The 22,468-nt window shown below is 40.5% G+C and overlaps 1 protein-coding gene across 5 annotated transcripts in view; it reads right to left on the bottom strand.

The window, feature by feature from the left end:
* The window catches only part of FARS2 (phenylalanyl-tRNA synthetase 2, mitochondrial), a 571,059-nt gene that overhangs the window by 433,351 nt on the left and 115,240 nt on the right, over positions 1–22,468 (bottom strand). For all 5 annotated transcript variants that reach the window (XM_054721518.1, XM_054721515.1, XM_054721514.1 and 2 more), the window contains exon 2: positions 4,191–4,825. In XM_054721518.1, the coding sequence (XP_054577493.1) occupies positions 4,191–4,820 (630 nt within the window). In that variant the 5' untranslated portion in view covers positions 4,821–4,825. The remainder of the gene's footprint in view (positions 1–4,190; positions 4,826–22,468) is intronic.

Consider the following 22,468-nt stretch of genomic DNA (forward strand, 5'->3'; position numbering starts at 1 on the left):
AAAAATGAACATAAAAAAACAACTACTTAGATTCAAATATTCAGTTAGTGTTCAATTTCCAATGGTCTCAATTTTTTTCTTTAAATATGTCTTTTTTGGTGTGATCCACACATAGTGATTCTGTCCATACTTTTATTTTATTTTTTTACAATTTATTTAAAGCAATGGAATCATTTATCCTGTAGAGCAGTGCTTCTCAAACTATGATGAACCGACACTTTTAGATTTCCAGTCTATCTTGAACTGATACAGGTCCTACTGCACATACGAGTACTACTAAACAGACTGAGCACTTGCAACTTATCAGGAGCATTAAGAATACCGGAACCAGTTCATATGCTATTCAACAAAAGAAGCCCACTAAAAATGTGCTTAAGTATGTTGGTTTAAACATTTCTAAACACTAAACATTGCTTACACATTTTTACTTTTGATTCTTCTATTTATTTCATTGTGCAGATCACCTCTTGGTTAGCAATGCTATAAAATTTCCCACAGGCTGGATTTTTCTTATTACATTTCCATGGTATAGTTTAACATGTTTCTTTGTCCTCTATACTTCCTATAAATTTGGTAGTTAGGTCTAAATTTTGATCAGATTGAATTCTAAATTTCCTGGCAAGACTTTACAATTAGCATTCTATTTTTCGATCTGGAGATGTCAATCTGGCTGCCCCACTTTTTGTGAGTTAATGGTCATCAGTGAACACTTTATTACTAGTACTTAATGTCAAAGCCTCTGGTAAATATGGCTCTCCAAAGTATGTTCCCTCCCTAACCGGTTTAGCTCAGTGGATAGAGCGTCAGCCTGCGGACTGAAGGGTCCCAGGTTCGATTCCGGTCAAGGGCATATACCTTGGTTGCAGGCATATCCTCAGTAGGGGGGGTGCAGGAGGCAGCTGATTGATGTTTCTCTCTCATCGATGTTTCTAACTCTCTATCCCTCTCCCTTCCTCTCTGTAAAAAATCAATAAAATATATTAAATAATTTTTTTAAAAAAAGTTTGTTCCCTGAGAAACTCTAAGGAAACTCTCCTCTTCCCAGGCCCACTGCTTTCCTCTACTACCTCAGTTTCTGACACAATGCAGATCGATCTTCTAGCTATCCGTTGTGAGTTCCTACCCATTTGGGAAGACCTTAGGGAGTCCTGGTCAGGTGGCTCAGTTGGTTGGAGCATCGTTGTGTATACAGAAAGGTCACAGGTTCAATTCCCAGTCAGGACACATACCCAGACTGCAGATTCGATCTCTGATCCGGGTGTGTACAAGAGGCAACTGATTGATGTTTATCTCTCATATCAATGTTTCCCTCTCTCTCTCCCAGCCTCTCTCTCTAATATACCCTCAGGTAAGGATTAAAAAAAAAGAAAGAGAGAAAAGATCCTAGGGAGACCTTGTCACCCCGTTGTCTTCTAGAATCTGCCTGTGGTTTTGGGTTGCTATTCCAGAGGCTATATCTGTTTTGTAAGATTTGGGATTATGAAAAACTTTACAGCCCACCTCCTTTGTACTTTTTTAGAACAATGCTGCTTGCTTTTAGCATCTTAAATTGAACACTTAATTCATTACCTTCCAGAGTTTTTAAAAATTTTAGATAAATATATTTAAAACTAAATATACTGCAAGTACATTTTTAACTACATCCTATCCATTTTTCTTTATTAATGTTAACTGTGATCATATTATTTAAATGGGATCTACCAAATTTCTATGTAATAAAGTTTTCTACCTAATAAGGTTAGGTCAGACTTAGAACCAACACTTTCGTTACAGCCAGGAATTAAAAAACCACCTCCCTTCTCTCCCCGACACCATTCTTGGATCTGAAGCACTCAGTGATGGGCAACCTTTTGAGCTTGGTGTGTCAAACTTCGCCAAAAAACTGAGCATAACTCGGGTAGTGTGTCACTTTGAGGAAAAAACATTATTTCACAAATGTTTCATCCTCGGCATGCGGCCACCTCAGCGGCCGTGTGTCATCAGAAATGGCTACGCGTGTCAGTGCTGACACATGTGTCATAGGTTCGCCATCACTGATAGGTCATAAGCAGGTCCTGCTCACAAAACAGCTCCATAAAAAGCAACAGAATACAGTAGAATCGGCAATGAACTGAGTTAAGTTTTAGCTCTGCAACCAATGGGTTGGGTAACCTTGGGTAAGCCATTAAATTTTCCAGAATTTCAGATTCCTTGTAGTTGAAGTGGAAATAATCTATCTCACAAGGTTTTTATTAAGAAGAGTAAATGAAACAATGAACATGGAAGTACTTTATTAAAGTATAACTTGGATACAAACATATATATGTGTATTTTTTTAAACTATAAGACAGAATACACAGTAGCATTAGGTTACCTTAGCCATGCCTACTACCGACTAAGTTGGACTGGACCCAAAACAAATATGGCACAAGATAAAAATTAACTTTCTACTATTCCTCCTATTTTCCAACTTCTAAAGCAGCCTTGATTTTTCCTCCAATAAATGCTATTGTATGTCCTGCAGCTTCCACTGCCACTTGCACGGCCTGCAGGCTGACAAATCAGAGCACTCCCCTCATTTATTTCTCTAATGAGGTAGGCTGGGCTAAGTACCTTCCCGTGGCTATGATTTAGACATCGTATTACTGGCATCACATCTGCTCTAGCACATTAATTACAGGTGACATTCTATCACTTGGTCATATTTACCATATTTTGATCTGTCTTTCTTAATTTCCTTTTCATTTCATAATAAATCTAAATCCTTATTAATAGTTATTATTCCTAATTGAGAAAGCAGTAATTCTAAGCAGTAAGGATGTTAATCTAAGATGCTCTGAGACCAAGTTTGGATAGCCTTTTTGCATACTTGTAAAAGTAACCTGTTGTCATATTAGTAGAGATTCACATGAAATTACACATCCTGAAGCAAACAGCTGTGTCCTAAAACGTGATGCTTAATACAACAGAGCAATGGTCACTATTAGCCTAAGGGTCTTATATTATTCCTTTTCATATCCAACAACCCATTTAGCTTGTGTGGGTAAGAGGGAGTTTTATGAAAATAATTATTCCTCTTGTTTCAATGAATGTGTTTGGAAGAAGTGCTAAAGTAGTAATAAAAATATTTCCTGTATCTCATTTAATTCCATTTATTTCTTAAGAAAAACAGAGATGGTTTAAAAATATATGAATAAAAGACAAGTAGTATTGCAGATTTCTAGGAAATAGACTCAAGCTTTTAGGGATTTTCATAATTTGCACACACAAAAAAGGAGAAAAAAGAAAGGAAGACGTATCGTATACAATACACATAATACATTAAGATATGAGCTAATAGCTGAAATAAGTTGGGTCTTTTGAGAATGATCAGAATATCAGATTTTCTGCCCTAGCTGGTTTGACTGAGTAGACAGAGCATTGGCCTACCAACTGAAGAGTCCCGGGTTTGATTCCAGTCAAGGGCACATGCCCGGATTGTGGGCTCAATCCCCTGTAGGGGGTATGCAGGAGGCAGCTGATCAATGATTCTCATCATTGATGTTTCTATCTCTCTTTCTCCCTTTCCTTTCCTCTCTGAAATCAATAAAAATATATTAAAAGAAAAAAAAAGAATATCAGATTTTCTCATCAAAACAGTTCAATGCATCCAAACATATACTTCAAGAGCAGCAACAATTAAGACATCTCACAAAGAAAACAATGTAAAGCGTCCACAATTGTAAAGCAGAGGAGGTTAAGGAAAGAGCATGGGAACAAAAACAGTTTACAATCTAAACCAATAAATAGCCAGTCCCCTCTAAGGCAGGATAAGAAATGCATTAATCTCTAACGGTGTGAACACACAGTTAACTTCTACTAACTGAGAAGTAGCATAAACTTACCACAGGTTTCAGTGCTACATGTTTACCCACCTTGGATTGAGGGTAAATTTGAGCCACTGACTACTCATTCTTTAGAAGAAACTCAGAGAAAAGCAGATCAGTATTGAAAGGAAAAGGACAGACAAGAGAAAACAAAAGCCTACCAATATCTGTAGTTACACAACAAGTCAGTCAAAAAATATCGAGGCCCGGCCTATACAAAGGATGTCATCAAGGTTGGGTGATTCACAATTGCAAAGAATAACTGTTCTGGTTTCATTGAGATAAACTGTAGTGACCTCAACAAGACTATCCATGCCTTCAACCATGAAAACTCCCAAGACTCACCTGGTGCTTGGAGAAGAGCCGGACAGCCTCCAACTGGTGGAAAACTGGGTAGTGCTGGGAGTCGATCTGGTCACGCCTGTAAACATCACCCACCACCAGGAAGGCATCCAGCCCAGCATGCAGCAGGTCCCACTGGTGTGCAGAGGTGTGCGCTCGGAGCATGTGAGTCCGATTCAGGTAATAGTTGTCTCCCTTCTTCCTGCTGGGGTGATCAGCTGGGATGAGCAGGCTGTCAAAGTTCTGCCAGGTCGTGACCACCGGAGAAAAGTTGTCATAGACCGAGAACAGCGGAGTCCCAAAGCGGCCCACATATTGCTTGTAGAAGTGCTCCTTCACCCTCTCCTTGATCAGCCAAAGAGGGTGATGCTGCTGGTTGTGCAGATTTCTGCCAACTCTGGAGAGGACTTTCTGGGAGAGATTGCTGTAGTCATCCTGAGGGTAGGACTGACCCAACAGCTCCACCACACTACCTGGAGCTCCTCGGGCAGCAGACTCTGAAGTAGCAGGCCTGGAGCCCAAGGCCGGATGCTGGTGGCTTCTGGAGACACTACTTGCCGTCCTCACCAGGTAGACACGCACATGGGCAACTCTTCTGAGAGCTGAACAAACCATTGTGGAAACTTCTTTCATGGATTCTGGAAAGAGCACACATACAAAGCACAAGTTAAGATTCACTCTGAGGAAAGTAAACGTGTCTTTCTTGTCTCCCATAAGCTCCCCCACTGTCTAACCGACATCTTGGTTTCCTGCACCACCTCCTCCATGCAGACTGAAGATCCAGTTAAGAAAATCTGCCAACAAAGGCTTAATATTGACTGCTCTAAATCACAAGAATCTTGAACATCATTTTTAGATCCCTAACCTCTAGATGTCCATTTGTTGCCATTTAGATCCTTGGGATGAAGAAAATTTCTATTACCATGTCATGTCATGTTCTGAACCACTTAGGCTGAATTCAGACTTTAAATGTGACAAATTTCTTTTATTTTGACTACAATCTACAACCAATAAACTTCAGACGGATCATTTAAAAGACAGAACTTAGTTGAACCCTAGAAGGGTTTCACGCTAAAGAAAGCACATGATTATATATACACCACTGAAGTATAGCAGAATAGATAACTGCCATCCTGCACATTTCTGCCTTTCTCCCTCATAACTACAAAGTTCTACTTACCTGTGACAGAGCATGACTCTAGATTTTTTCAATATATTACAAAATGATATTAAAAACATTTTTGACATTTCAAATAAAATACACCACTGTAGGTGGTGGATATTTTTATTTAATGTTTTTAAAAATAAAAATGAAAAACAAGGAAAATCACACCAAGTGATAGACTATACCGATGTACAGCTGAAATTATTTTTATAAATGCAAATCGTTCTTATTGTCACATCTGGTCATGTCATTTAAACAATACCATTGCAGCATCCCATCAATTACATTTTTGTTTTGTAAATGAGCAAGTTTCAAATATGCACCCACAATAAGCCAGAAGCAGGAATAAACTTACTTGAGGAGGGATTCAGAGCGGCCAGAAGACAAGAGCATTGACCAGATCTTTTTTTAAAAAATGCCGAGATTAGTAAGAGCCCCGAATTTCGCAGGTGAAAGTTACCCAGCAGTCATGTAATGTAGGCTATTCATGTCACAGAGGAGGTGACAAAGACCCAGCCACAGCTGACCAAACCCCAAGGTACTCAAAGAGAAAAGACAACATGAAAGGATTCTGAACCACTTAACAGAGCTTTCTATCCCCAGTGGTACAGAAGCAAGATTTAAATTGACTCAGGGATCTCAGTTATAAAAATCTTTAGATGTGCTATCCCTATGTGCATAAAACATTTACCATAGACTTAAATCACCCAAATCCATCTTCTACATTTTGGAATTTTTACCTATTGGACTACTTCAAAGCATATAACTATGTGGTTATTTTATATCAAGGGCCTTACAATCATACCAAGAAACTACATAACTTCTGGATATTAAGCTGCATTAGGAGAGATTTATATTGCTCCAAGTGACCATAAAAACCATATCTAGTATGGACCCAGACAGCACAGTTCATCCAATTCAAAAATGGAACTGAGAATATATAGCTCCAAGTAATATTAGAAGCTGTTCATAGCATCTTTGTCTGACACTGCTGTCATATGAGGAGGTTTCAAAGAAATCCAGGAACTCTCTCTGGATTTATTCATTTATGTAACTATTTTATCAGGATTGTTTCAAAAAGTGTTTTTGGCTCAGCTTCAATGAAAATGTGTCTTCCCATCTCTAGTGCTCAGTGGCTTGTCAATGCAGAAGATAGGAATTTTAAATATGCATGTGCCGTGCCTTATACATCTTAGCACAGTCAGACTGTTAAGTTGTTAGCTACCCAGTTCAGCACCCTTGGCGAGACACAAGAAAGTATTTCTTCCAGAGGCAAATGCTATTACACAAAGTTCATTAATCTTCTGGAAAAGGTGCTTTTGATGTACTTATTCATACATTACTGACTTCCCCTTCCTTCTCAGTTCATAGCTCTTCACACATCCAAACCTACTTCTAGGTTCTGCTCCCATAGATGGGTCCCTTCCCTAAGTTCGTTCTTTCTTCTCTTCACCCTATCTCTCCACAGTTGAAGAAAGTTTCATTTTCTTTTCCTCATTTTCAGATGTTTTATCTACCCACTCAGCCTTGCATATATTCCTCCACTGTCATTTCTCCCCACCCAAAACAATTGTTTTTTTTATATTATCACTAGAGGCCTGGTGAACGAATTCGTGCACCAGTGGGGTCCCTCGGCCTAGCCTGTGGGATCGGGCCGAAACCGGCTCTCCGACATGCCCTGAGGGATCCCAGATTGCTAGAGGGCACAGGCCAGGCCAAGGGACCTCACTGATGCACGACTGGGGCGGAGAGAGATGTAGGAGGTTGGTCAGCCGGAGAGGGACCGTGGGAGTGCTCTAGGGTGTGCCCAGTCCATCTAGCTCAGTCCCAATCAGCCAGACCCCAGCAGCAAGCTAACCTACAGGTTGAAGTGTCTGCCCCCTGGTGGTCAGTGCATGTCATAGCGAGTGGTTGAGCTGCCTTAGCATATCATTAGCATATTATGCTTTGATTGGTTGAACAGTCGACTGGACAACTCAACACTTGGCATATTAGGCTTTTATTATATAGGATCTTTTACAGAGAGAGAATAATGGCTGATAGCTTTCCCACTTTCATCTGAAAAGTAAATTCTTTTCTTTTTGCCTTTGTCAAGTTTTTGTATAAGAACTAGTTTATCTGGAAAATACAGAGACCCAAGAAGACAATACCAGCACCAACAGCTATCTTCTACTGGTACAATAGTCTTCCATGCCATTCTTTCAACTGCTCTGTTAAGTAAGCGTTATTCTTACCATTTGACAAAAAAATCAAATACATCTTGTAACTTAAAAAACATCATACACCTATCCGTGGACAAAGTTCAAAATTCTGAGCAATTCAAGTACTTCTCAATGAAAACAGGTCCACAGACCCAAGGCTGTTAAATTCAAATTACATCTTTTAAATGATCTATCCTAACTTCCCTTATCTGAGCAATGTATTTTATACATCAATGCACTTTAAATACATAAATAAATACATAATTGAATAAATCAAATAAAACACATTAGCTTAGATGATAAAAATTAAATACCATTTAACTCAGGACCCGAAGGCCAAACCTGCCCATGTCCTGTTTTTGTAAATAAAATTTTGTTGGAACCTAGCCATGCCCATTTGTTTACATATTGTCTGTGAGGGCTTTTCCACTACAGAGTCAGAGCTGAATAGTTGCCACAGACTGTATGGCCCACAGGCCTAAAATACTTATGATCTTGTCTTTCACAGAAAAGGTTTGCTGAGCCCTGTTTTAGCTTCGTAGTTACCTTTTTTGTGTGTGTATCTAATGAGAGTGCCTGAAATCTACTTAGTAAATATCCTGTATTAATGCAGTATTATCAAGTGTAGTCCTCTAAAAAGTTCTTCCACACTATTAACCTTTTGCACTCGGATGTCGAGATTAAAATTACTCTTTGAATGTATCAATAATCTGAAATATAAAAAAATCCAAATAAATAAGTTTCTATGAAAAGAAACTCCAGTTTTTTATTCTACTGCTGCGCTTTGTAAAATCTGGGGTATTTAAAAAATTAAATCCCGAGTAGAATAAAAGAATCGAGAAAAAAGCAAGCGAGTGCAAAGGGTTAAGCATATCTTCCCAGTCACAAACATATGTAGTAGATTATGTGGATACTAAATATGCTAACACTGGTAGAGAAGAGACAGGGAGACAAATAGTGAGAAGAACTGACACAACAAATGGGCAAAAATTACACTTAACAGAAATGTCCATGTGGATGTGATGCAAAGCCGGCCAGTTAGGCACTGTGTATTATCCTTGAACACATTAATTGACCTTTCTGGACCTTAAGTTTCTCCTGTATAAAATACAGATAGTAATACCTACCTCATAGTACAAGGATTAAACTTGATCCTGTTCTTAATGCATTTAACTTATTGCCCAATTGAGTGACTAAATTTTAATTGTTTTTAATTTTATTTAATTTTAATTTTAATTTAAATTGCTACATGTGTCTAGGCGCTACCATATTAGACAGGGAAGATCTAGACCTTCATATAAGAAAAATGGGAATACTATACCCAAAACAATCAAAACAAATTCCTGAGATTATATCTACCATAATGACTAGAACTAGTAAAATAAAGAAATGTTTGTTATGAGAATACATTTTCTAAATGTTTAAAAAGTCTGTCCTTTCGATCTCCCTCAGTCTTGTGTGTAAAGGAGAAACAAAGCAGTGAATAGACTCTATTAGTCTGGTAATTTCTCTTAAGTGCAATTAGCTTACTTGAAAAGGCCATGGTAAGCAAACATGACCCACATACAGACACAACCATAGAAAAGATCAGGCATACTCCATTAACCTCCAGATACAGTACTTAAAAACAGTTTCTACCAAAAAACTTAAACTTGACTCAGTCAACGAACAGTTTACACATTTTACATGTAATGGTGAGGAAATAGCCAACTTCCATTAATTTCTATCTGTACTAATAATAGAGGAATATGCAAATTGTCCGGGATGCCATCACAGTAACAGTAATGACCAAACAGCAGGCTGCGTGGGGCGACCAGGCCAGCAGGGGGGCGCAGTTTGGGGTGACCTGGCCAGTGGGGGGGAGGGGGGGTGAAGGGGCGACCAGGCTGGCATGGAGGACAGTTAGGGGCGACCAGGCCGGCGGGGGTGAAGGAGGTGGTAGTTGGGGGAGACCAGGCCGGCAGAGGGGCAGTTAGAAGCGATTAGGCCAGTAGGCAGAGGGTTTAGGGGTGATCAGGCAGGAAGGCAGATGAGCAGTTAGGAGCCAGCAGTCCCGGATTGTGAGAGTGATGTCCAACTGCTGGTTTAGGCCCCAGACACCCCCCGAGGGGGTCCTGGATTGGAGAGGGTGCAGGCTGGGCTGAGGGGCCACCCCTCCCCATGCACGAATTTCGTGCACCAGGCCTCTAGTATATATATAAAACCCTAATATGCAAATAGACCAAACAGCAGGACAACTTAACAACCGGTCACTATGACATACACTGACCATCAAGGGGCGCATGAAGAACATGATGGGTGTCAGCAGCAGGCGACAGAGCGTGGAACATGGTGGGCGTCGGCTGTGGTGGGATGGTGGAGCAAATGAGCGGGGATGCCAGACCAAGGCGGGGCACTGGTTACTGTCATCATGACGAGCCTCTGGTGGTTACTGAAAATTCTTTGCTCCTGCGTGCCGCCGTCCTGCCCAGCGTTCACCTGCTGCAGGCGCCGGCCCCACTTGCACCCACTGCCGGCACTCAGCGCTGGCCCCAATCGCCCCTCAGGGCTTTTCCACCTTCCCCTGCTCCTAAGGAGCAATCAGGGCCAGCAGCCACCTCTCACACCCGCTGCCGGCGCCGGAGTCACTGCCGGCCCTGCTCGCACCCACAGCTGGTGCCAGAGCCACCGCTCTCACCTGCTGCCAGTACCCAGCACCAGTCTCAATCACTCGGTGCTGTCAGCAGGTGCAAGCAGCAGCTGCCGGCCCAATCGCCCCTGAGGTCTTCTCCAGGGCAGCAGCTGCCACTCGCACCCACTGATGGCACCAGCCCCGCCCCATCCACTGCTGGTGATGGCTCCAATTGCTCCGTGCCATCAACACATGGGAGCAGTGGCAGCGGGAGCAGGAATGCCGGCAGACAGGGGACCGGGGCCCATGGCAGGAGGGGCCAGGTGGGGGTGCGAGACCCTCTCCTGTGCCAAACGCAGTCTCGCGGCCCACAGTTCCTTTCAATGTGCATGAATTCATGCACTGGGCCCCTAGTTTATTCATAAAAGGTCAAGGTAAGAGACAGTTCCTTATATTAATGATGGGAGTGTTACTGATGCAACCTTTCTAGAAAGCAATTCAGCACTATCAAAAGACTTAAAACTGTTCATACCCTTTGACAGGGTAATTATCCTTCTAGGAATTTATCACAAGGAAATTATGTAAAAGAAGAAAGAAGTCATACACAGGAAGTTTCATTACAGTATGACTTATAATAGAAAAAAATCACAAATAACATAAACATTCCTAACAAAGGAATGATTAAGTAAATTACAGAACCATAAAAAAGTATGCACTCATCAAGTATGATTGCAAAGAGTTTTAATGCTATAACTATATACTTAGAAAGTGATAAATAGTATATAAAATTAGTATGTATGATATTATTTTAACCATGTAAGTATGAATCTGCCTATAAATACATGCATACTATATTTAGAAACCCTGGGAAGAACTATGTAAGATTTAATAGCTATTATCCCTAGTCCTTATTTTCTATTTTATACCTTTATATATCTAAAGATAGATATCTATTACATTTTAAATTAAATTTTTATTTTTAAATAATTGAGTTATTGTTATAAGAAAAAGTTACTTAAAAATTATGTGCCCAGTTGAGCTGTAGTCAATTTTATGGCCTGTATTAAACACACTTATAATTATATCAAGAATAAATGCCAGTATAAATATAAATTGCTGTAGATAGTTTAATTAATTGTATTCAGTGACAAGCTAAATAATTATCCTATACTAGAGGCCCAGTGCACAAAATTTGTGCACTCGGGGGGGGGTGGTGTCCCCCAGCCTGGCCTGTGCCCTCTCACAGTGCGGGAGCCCCACGATCGATCGCCCCAAAGAGGTAGTCCCCACCAACCCATCCGGGGCTCCTCAATGGATTGCCCCAAAGAGGTAGACCAGAGCCAGCAGTCCCATGGCGGGACCCCCAGGCCTGGCCACGCAAAGCAGCTGCCGAGCACCGCCTCCGTGCTGCACATGCAGCGTCAAGTCCCCACACACCCGCGCATGCCCACTGTGCATGCAGCCTCCTGGTGATGGACTGTGGGATTGTGATGGCGTGAGGGCATCACGGCGTAGGGCATGACAACCACCGAGGCTATTATTAGTATAGATAATAAAACCTTAATATGCAAATCGACTGAATGGCAGAACGAACAATTGCTATGATGTCCACTGACCACTAGGGGGCAGATACTCAACGCACCAACCAGGGCAGCTCCTGTGTTGAGCATCTGCCCTCCAAGAGGGAGGTGACTGGCAGCGGCGATCGGGGGACGGGTGCCAGTGGGGTACTCCGATCGCCCCGCCCCCCGCATCGGTCACTCCACAGATGGCCCTGATCGCCAGCCAGGCATAGGGACCCTACCCTAGATATTGGGAACAGTCTCTTAGATTAAAAATTAAAACCTGGCAAGGCTACTCTAACACTCAAAAAACAGGATGATGCAGCAATGACATGCATGGACTCTGGCTTGCACAGTTTGTGGTCAGCCCTGATTTTGACACTTATAACTGTGTGACAAAGCCAATTACTCAACTTCTCTCTGCTTCAGTTTTTCCAACCATAAGATGGGGAAAATGGTACTACTGCCTCAGAAGGATCATGTTATGTACTACTTTTTATAATCAGGGCAAAAAAGTAGCTGCCCATACAAGAGCAAGATGCCTTTCACCTGTATGGAAAGTATGGTCACTGGTGCATGTAGCGTCCCGGGTTGCAAGAGGGATGTCTGACTGCTGGTTTAGGCCTGACATCCCCTGACGGGTCTCAGATTGCAAGAGGACACAGGCCAGGCTGAGGGACCCCCCACCCCGGCGTGCATAAATTTCATGTACCAGGCCTCTAGTTTTATATGAAGAGATTCGTGCAACAGGCCTTCCTTCCCTTGGCTTCCAGCACCGGTTTTCCTCTGGCACCCAGGACCAGGCCTCTGCTACGGCCAGAGTCTGCCTTCTTCGTCTTTGCTGCAGACTCCACCCGGAGTCTGCCATCTTTGCTGTAGACTGCCGTCTTCATCTTCGCTGCAGACTCAGGCCAGAGTCTGCTGTCTTCACTGCAGACTCCAGCCGGAGTCTGCCATCTTCGTCTTCACTTGCAGACTCCAGTCTTGTCTTTGCTGTGGCACTCCGCTCCTGTAGATCCCTTCGCCCCCCACCCTTCCTCTTATAGCAGGTGTCCTGCCCTGCCTGGCCACTCTGCGCCTGGATCAGCTGGGCGGCCGCCATTTTTGGCCTTCTAATTTGCATACCACTCTGATTTGCTGTGGGCGTGGCGGAGTTATGGTCAATTTACATGTTTGTCTATTATTAGATAAGATGCAGGTGGAATGCTTGGCATATAAAAAACATCTTTGCCTTTCCAATTTTATTGCCCTAACTATAAATCAACTATCCTAAGTATAATGCCAATCACTCAATGGTTTTTTCCCAAGATAGTCACATTTTCTAGGAAACTGATAATTATCAGATCCTATACAAATAAATGCTTTTCAATTATACCCATTAATGAAGTTTTTAATACATGTAAAAGTTAAAATTTTACATTGTATTTTAATTAAATTTTTTCCTTATTTCTAAGGAAATAATACTTAGTTCAAATTAAGTTGAACTAAGCTAAAACCTATGCCACATATGCAACTCATTGTAGGGGGCTGCCAGAGGATCTCAGAAAAGTAAGGTAGTATTGCTATACATCACGGTAATCATCAGCTTCACTCTGGACACCTAATGATGGGCCTGAAACATTTTTCTCAAATCTTGGCAGCACTAATACCTGGCTTGCCCCTGCCTACTGTCTCTTTAACATGGGTTTTTATCTAAGTAGGTTCTCCTCAATTGAGCCACCCCTTGCTTACTGTTATTACTATACACTCAATGTTCAAGGTCAGGAGTTAACTGTTGACACATTTTCCACTACCATGCTTTTATGGGAATTTTTCACCAGCTCTTATGTGTGTTTTCTAACACCACCAAGCAATTATCAGCAGACACCAGATAGGTGACCTACAATTTAATTCAATTCTGCACTATCTACCTAAAGATAGCTTTGAAATCCACAAGTTAAGGGCTCAGCCCATGAGACTGTCCTCTCTTCCCCCTTCAGATGCCAATCACAAGTCCAAGTGATGACTGCCTATAAATCAGAGGTCCCCCCTCCTTAGCTCAATTAATTTGCTAAAGTGGCCCACACAACTCAGGAAAACATTTTACTTACTATATTACTAGTTTATTACAAAAAGATACAACTCAAGAACAACTAGCTAAAAGAGATGCTTAAGACAAGGTATTTGGGAAGGTATGGAGCTTCCATACCCTCTCTGGGCACACCCCTCTCCCAGCACTTCCATGTGTTCACCAACCCTGAGCTCTCTGAACCATGTTCTGTTAGATTTTTATGGAGGCTTAATTACCAAGGCATGATATATTAAACCATTGGCCATTAGTGACTGAGTTCACTTTCTAGTCCCTCTATCCTTCCCTATTGGTCTGGTTGGTTCCCCTGGCAAGCAGTCCTCATCCTCAAATTACCTAGGGGGTTGGCCAAAAATCACCTCATTAACATAAACTCAGGTGTGGTAAAAAAGGGCTTGTTCATATAAATAATAAGACATCTATTTCACCTTCTGCCTCTGCAGTTTTTTCAGGAACTGGAAACAAAATTAAATGTTATAACAAAAAAAATGCTCCTATAAGTTACAATTACAATTAGAAATTACAAGTTGTTTTAAGAACTTGTGCTAGAAACAATGGACAAAAACCAAAATATATTTTTAAAAATATATTTGTATTGATTTCAGAGAGGAAGGAAGAGGGAAAGAGAGATAGAAACATCCATGATGAGAATCATGGATCAGCTGCCTCCTGCAAGTCCCCCACTGGGGATCGAGCCCAGACCGGAATCGAACCTGAGACCTTTCAGTTCGCAGGCTGATGCTCTATCCACTGAGCCAAACCGGCTAGGGCCCAAATGTATTTTTTATAATATAAGTCACATTATCACATGTGTTCATAATGTCACCATCATCATCATCATCATCACTTTCCTTCTTCTGTTTGTCTGAATTTAATACCATTTCAGCAAATTTGCCTGTCAAGGAATGTACATTATCAATTTCAACATTTATTAAACTTAATTACTACTCCAGCTAGCTGATCAGCTTCTGCCATAAGAAGTGTTGCATAATCTTTTCATTAGTAACATGAAATCCTTTCCCTGGCTTCTTTGCAGGTTCACTTTTGATCATTACTGTAGTCCAAAGTCAGTGCCAAGCATTCGTTGGTGTCAATTAATCAACCTCATTTCAAGCAATAGCAACTGCACAAATAGCTTTTTTTTTTTTTTGAGTGCTGACTCCCCAACCTTCTCCACACAAAAGCCTAACATGATTCTACAATTTGAAAAAGCACTCAGACAGGAGAAGAGACAGCAACAGAGATACAGAGAAACAAAGAGACAGAGAGATATGCAGGTACTTGAGGTAGGAAGCAGAGTCAAGAGGAACTGTTTCTCAAACTTACAGGTAAAATCCAGACTGACTGAGCAGATACAGAATACTAAGCAGTGATAGTGTCTGCTAACAGGAGAGTTACCTAACCTCTCTGCATTTGGGTTCCCTCATCCTTAAAATGGGAAATATGATAGCTCCTACCTCAAAGGGAAATGTGAGGATTAATTACAACGTATCTGTAGTACTTAAGAGAGTCTTTAATCTTTATCTAATATTTTTATTTTTTTATTTTTTGTCCAACTACTCTTAAGGTAGTTTTGCCCTTAATCAGTATCTTTGCAAATCTCTCTAGGGCTTTCTCATTTTTCCTAATGCCATTTCTTTTCTTTTTTTGTTTTTCTCACTCATCCCCCTCTCTCCTTTGGAAAAATATTAGTTTGTTCTCTATATCTATGGGTCTGTTTCTGTTTTGTTTATTCATTTGTTTTGTTGTTGTTTTTAGATTCCACATGTAACTGAGTCCCAAGGTATTTGTCTTTCTCTGTCTGACTTACTTCACTTAGCATAATACCCACTGGGTCCATGCATGTCACCACATATGGCAAGATTTCATTCTTTTTATTACTGAGTAATACACATATCATATCTTCTTTATCCATCTTGGCTACTAAAAGTAATACTGCAATGAACACAGGGGTGCACATACCTTTTTGAATTCGTGTTTTTGTTTTCTTTGAGTAAATACCCAGAAATGGAATTGCTGGGTCATATATGAATAGCATTTTTAAGGCTGAGTTCTTTCAGGTTTTGGAACCTGAGGCATCTATTAACTAAAGCAAACATGCAGTTTTGTTCTAATTTTTAATATGTGTATACTTGTTCTTCAGGAGGCATAAAATTCCTTGACCACCAGGCTTTATTATAGATGTCAAACTGTTGGATAGGTAAATGTCAAAAACATTCATTTTCATAAGGAGTAGAAAACAACAACATTCCACTTTTCTTCCAGTCTAGTTTATCATTAGTGAACTGTATTGAAGGTACAAAGAACTGATCAGAAAATATTTCTCTGGCCCTAACCGGTTTGGCTCAGTGGATAGAGCGTCGGTCTGCGGACTGAAGGGTCCCAGGTTCAAATCCGGTGAAGGGCATGTACCTTAGTTGCAGGCACATCCCCAGTGGGGAGTGTGCAGGAGGCAGCTGATCGATGTTTCTCTCTCATCGATGTTTCTAACTCTCTATTCCTCTCCCTTCCTCTATGTAAAAAATCAATAAAATATATTATTAAAAAAAAGAAAATATTTCTCTGATTACCTCTGCTTTGTTATATAAACAATAATGCCTAACTAAACTGTATATACCTTTCAAACCTTGAACTAAGTCCCCCTACCCATTTTCTGACAACTTGATCTATAATGTGCCTGCAACACTGACATATCAAGAAGAGTCAGCCCAGCCCTAACCAGTTTGTCTCAGTGGATAGAGCGTCGGCCTGCGGACTGAAAGGTCACAGATTCAATTCCATTCAAGGGCATGTACCTTGGTTGCGGGCATTCCCCAGTAGGAGGTGTGCAGGAGGCAGCTGATCAATGTTTCTCTCTCATTGATGTTTCTAACTCTGTATCCCTCTCCCTTCCTCTCTGTAAAAAAATCAATAAAATATATATTTAAAAAAAAAAAAAAAGAGTCAGCCCATAATTAGCATCCTTAACTGGTCATCCTTAATGTTTCTAGAAACCTAGTCCTGGTATAATGCTATTTCATCTACAGTGCAAATCTATTCTAGACTTAAGTTTCAATGAATATTATCTTAGCAAATTCATCAATATGATTTTCAAACTAGCTTCTAATGAACAAATCTTTTCACTGAAGGCTTTTGGATACTTAATACCATGAAGCTTCTCAAATTTCTGCAACCAATCTCTAAATATTTATATTTGCCTTTGACAGTTTTTTATGTTATGTTCTAAGTTATTTTATAACCAATAAATCACACTTTGAATTTTTCACTGTCAAATCCTATTAATGAGGTCAACATCTGCACTTTTTTTTGGCTATGTAATACTTTCTTTTCTGTCACTAATTCTTGGTCATCACTGTCCATGTAAAAATTCTACAACTTGCCTTTCTGTTTCGTTAGGTGGTATATGGTGGGGTGCCTTCATATATAAAACTAGAGGCCCGATGCATGAAAATTCGTGCAAGAATAGGCCTTCCTTCCCCCAGCTGCCAGCACCGACTTCCCTCCAGCACCCGGGACCCGGGCTTCCCTCCTCCCACTGCCAGCAGGCACCTGGGACCACGGCTGGCTTCACCCGGGCAGCCCACAGGCACTTGGGACCATGGCTGGCTTCGCCTGGGCCCCAGCTTCGTCAGGAAGGACGTCCAGAATGACATCCAGATGATGTCTGGTCTAATTAGCATATTATCCTTTTATTACTACAGATACTTCACAAATATGCCACAATCAGGTTTACAATAATTTTATTATATGTGCTATTGATAATAATAGACGCTTCCAGTTCTTTGACAGTGCAATAATTTTATTATATGTGCTATTGATATGTACAATAATTTTATTATATGTGCTATTGATAATAATAGACGCTTCCAGTTCTTTGACAGTTCTTTGACGCTTCCAGTTCTTTGACAGGGCCCAGGGCAGGCCACCCCAAAATATCCCACAGTGGTATAACAATTACTTTAAGTAAAGTTACTTGACAAAGAGCTGGAGCCAGAGGGCACACAGACCCTCCCTTTCTCCTTGAATGTAGGAAATAAGTCTCCTCTGTGGAAGGTGCCCCCTTACTCCAAGGGGGAGAGGCACTCTATTAGCTCAAGTTAAGAAATACAGGATCAAAAGAGCCTATATAAACAAACTTTGTTTCCTCTTTGCTAATTTACTACCCAAGCCCAAACTTTGTTTGGATTCCTCACTAATGAATTCCCAAGTCTTGCTTAGATTCCTTATTAATGAACACTTTTTTTCTTGTCCTGTCAATTCTTCTCAGATTTATTATTTCTTTGTTTAAAGGGTATAAAAAGTTGGCTAGTTCATCATTTCAGAGAGCATACTTTATGATTCTCATGTATTAAATAGTTTTTTCTCTTGTTAATCTGGTCTTATGTCCATTTTATTATTTGTCCAACTCTAAGAACTTAAGAAAAGTATCCCTAATAATAATTATGCACAGGGCTGTTTCTCTTTTATTTCTAACATTTGCAAAGTGCAATTAAATTCAGTTACACACAAAAGCAACAAAATATCAGGAATCAACAAAGATTACCATGACCAGTACCATCACTGAAATTCATACAGAAAATCTGTTCAGTTTATGCTAACAAATGAGTTTTGTCACTACATTGTAGAGAGCGCCTGGGAAGGCACATGGGCATTTCTTTAATTATTGTCAGCTGAATCCAGTGGCTTTGGCAAAGCCACGTCCTGGAAACACGCTTTGCCAAAAAGGCAAGAGTGTTGTCAGCTTGACCTTCAGCCCAGGTGCCGGGGCTGGGTTTTGTTATTTAAATCCAGCCAAGCACCAGGAATGAATATGACTCAGGCCCACCCAAGAATGCACATAACCTCCTTTGTCTTGACTTTTAGTAAAACTTACTGTTTTTTGCTGTATAAAATAAACACACTGTATTGGCTCGGAGGCCCTTTCCCTGTCAGAGGACAGTGGTCCCACCCGGCCCAGGCTTTTTCCTCCTATCTCTGTGTCTGTCTCTTTCTTTCATTTTCTCAATCCCCAGCTGCCCCTACGCAGGAACTGGACCGCTCTCTAGCCTCGCTGGACGCGGAAAGGAGAAAATAAAACTAAGAGGAGTTACTGAGACACCCCAACTGGGTAGAGAAGGAAAGGCAGGAAAGGGAGACATGAGGCAGCTTGCAGATAACCAATCACAAGATAATCTAAGGCAAAATTATTTGAAAGGACCAATCAGAAACTAACAAGCATATACAGGCAGTCTTCGGGTTAGGTCGAACTCGTGGCTACTTAAACCATCTCCCATTTACAGTATTTATAAAAAAAAAAAGTTCTGTCATTTTGACATATGTACATACGTGCTTTATGTTTTTTATTATTTATTTACCACAAGTGAAGGTCAGGAATTGTTATCTTTCTTTTAAATTTTTTTTACTGCCTCACTTCATTACTGCTGTGTATGTGCTCCATGTGAGTGACGTAGGTGCTTATGTAGGTGGGTTCCAACTTATGGTGAAAATCACGTTAGGTCGCACTGTAGGAACAGATCTCCGACGTTAACCCGAGGACTGTCTGTATATAATAAGCAAGTGCTTCCTTTTTCTCTCCCTTCCCCCTCCCGCACAGAGCACAAGGGAAACCTGTAGGGTGCACATCACCTGCTGCCCACGTGGCTTATGGCCATATGGGCCTCCACACATGGACTAATAGACTTTAATTAACTTAGATGCTGAACTACTCCTGATGGTAACATGAAAAATAAGCTCTGGACACTACACTGCTCCTGAACCCCAAATGCACCCTTTCCAGCATTGGCTTTTCTCAATAAACTTCGATTCCATTAATCACTTTTTGTCCATGACTTCAGTCTTCGATTTTTAGGAGACAACAAACTTTAAACACCCACATATGGGTTTCATCAGTTTTCTGCTGGGAAACCTCTAACAGTCCACCATATTCAGCCTAGGCTACTTCACAACCCAATCACAAACTACCTCTGCTGCCCCTCTTTGCTTCTGTCCCAGGATACACACCATGTTTCAGGTCTCTGGCACCTAGTATGTGTTGGGGAATAATCCCAGGAGTTTGAGTCCTTCCATAAGTAGCATTTTCTTTAATTCAGATATATCAATATAGGTATGTTAACAGGAGTATAAGAATGTAATTACATGACAAAACAGTAATGGGATTCAATAAAGTGGTTTCACCTTTCCTACCTCATAGGTGACATTAAACAGGAAAGAAATGCAACTTAATATATTGGAGAAATAAAATATATCATGTTGTGTTAGTAGAAGAAGCTGTTCTGAATTCAGGAAAATTTCTTTCAGTAATGTATACATTTTAAGAAAACTAAAAAGATTAGGCTACAGAATATTTTTTGTATTTTTTTTCTTAATTAAGGTCTTACATGTGTCTTTATTCCCCCATTGCCCCCGCCGCCCCCCGCCAACTCATGTCCACACCCTCCTGTTGTCCGGGTTCATTGGTTAGGCTTATGTGCATGCATACAAGTCCTTTGGTCGATCTCTCCCTCTTACTCCACTGTCCCCTACCTTCCCTCTGAGGTTTGACGGTCTGTTCGATGCTTCTATGTCGCTAGATCTATTTTGTTCATCAGTTTATGTTGTTCATTATATTCCATAAATGAGATCATGTGATATTTATCTTTCTCTGACTGGTTTATTCTACTTAGTGTACTGCTCTCCAGTTCCATCCATGCTATTGCAAATGGTAAGAATTCCTTCTTTTTTATAGCAGCGTAGTATTCCATTGTGTAGAAGTACTACAGTTTTTTAATCCACTCATCTGCTGATGGGCACTTAGGCTGTTTCCAAATCTTAGCTATGGTGAATTATGCCGCTATTAACATATGGGTGCATATATCCTTTCTGATTGGTGTTTCTAGTTTCTTGGGATCCATTCCTAGAAGTGAGATCACTGGGTCAAATGGAAGTTCCATTTTTAGTTTTTTCAGAAAACTCCATACTGTTCTCCACAGTGGCTGAACCAGTCTGCATTCCAACCAACAGTGCACGAGGGTACCTTTTTCTCCACATCCTCGCCAGCACTTGTCGTTTGTTGATTTGTTAATGATAGCCATTCTGACAGGTGTGAGATGGTACCGCATTCTCGTTTTGATTTGCATCTCCCTGATGATTAGTGACTTTGAGCATGTGTTCATATGTCTCTTGGCTTTGTGTCTTCTTTCAAAAAGTATCTATTTAGGTCTGTTGCCCACTTTTTGATTGGGTTGTTAATCTTTCTTTTGCTAAGTTGTATGAGTTCCCTGTAAATGTTGGAGATTAAACCCTTATCGGTGATAACACTGGCAAATATGTTCTCCCATGCAGTGGGCTTTCTTGTTTTGTTGATGGTTTCTTTAGCTGTGCAAAAGCTTTTTATTTTGATGTAGTCCGATTTATTTTCTCTTTAGTTTCCATTGCTCTAGGAGTGGTATCGGTGAAGAAATTGCTTCGGCATATGTCTGAGATTTTGCTGCCTGTGGATTCCTTTAGTATTTTTATGGTTTCCCATCTCATATTTAATTAAGTCCTTTATCCATTTTGAGTTTATCTTTGTATATGGTGTAAGTTGGTAGTCTAGTTTCATTTTTTTGCATGTATCTGTGCAATTTTCCCAACACCATTTATTGAAGAGACTGTCTTTTCTCCATTGTATGCTCATGCCTCCTTTATCAAATATCAATTGAGCATAGTGGTTTGGGTCTCTATTCTATTCCATTGATCTATATGTCTGTTCTTGTGCCAGTACCAGACTATTTTGAGAACAGTGACTTTGTAATACAGCTTGATATCTGGTATTGAGTTCTACTTTCTTCTTCTTTCTCAGGATTGCTACAGCTATTTGGGGTCTTTGTTTATTCCAAATGAATTTTTGGAGAGCTCTTTCTAGGTCTGTGAAATATGCCATTGGCATTTTAATGGGGAGTGCACTGAATCTATAGATTGCTTTAGGTAGTATGGAGATTTTAACCCTTTGCACTTGCTTGCTTTTTTCTTGATTCCTTTATTCTAATGCTAACTGTGTCAAGTCACACTCGACATCCGAGTGCAAAAGGTTAATGATATTGATTCCACCAATCCATAAACATGGTATGTTCTTCCATCCGTTTATGCCTTCCTCTATCTCTTTTTTCAGTGTCCTGTAGTTTTCCGCGTAAGGTCTTTTACCTCCTTAGTTAAGTTTATTCCTAGGTATCTTAATATTTTTGGTGCGATGGTAAATGGGATTGCTTTTTTAGTCTCTCCTTCTGTAAATTCACTATTGGTGTATAGAAATGCCACACATTTCTTGGTGTTAATTTTGTATCCTGCAACATTGCCAAATTCATTTATTAAGTCTAATAATTTTTTGATGGAGTCTTTAGGGCTTTCTATGTACAGTATCATGTCATCTGCGAATAAGGACAGTTTTACTTTTTCTCTTCAAACTTGGATGCCTTTTCTTTCTTCTTTTTGTCTGATCACAATGGCTAGTACTTCCAGTACTATGTCAAACAGGAGTGGTGAGAGTGGGGATCCCTGTCTTGTTCCTGTTTTTAGGGGAAATGGTTTTAGTTTTTTCCCATTGAGTATGATGTTGGCTGTGGGTTTGTCATATATGGCTTTTATTATGTTGAGGTATAATCCTTCTATTCCCACCTTGCTGAGAGTTGTTATCAAGAAAGGGTGCTGGATTTTGTCA

This window comes from Eptesicus fuscus, chromosome 9 (assembly GCF_027574615.1).
Source record: "Eptesicus fuscus isolate TK198812 chromosome 9, DD_ASM_mEF_20220401, whole genome shotgun sequence".
Classification (NCBI taxonomy): Eukaryota; Metazoa; Chordata; class Mammalia; order Chiroptera; family Vespertilionidae; genus Eptesicus; species Eptesicus fuscus.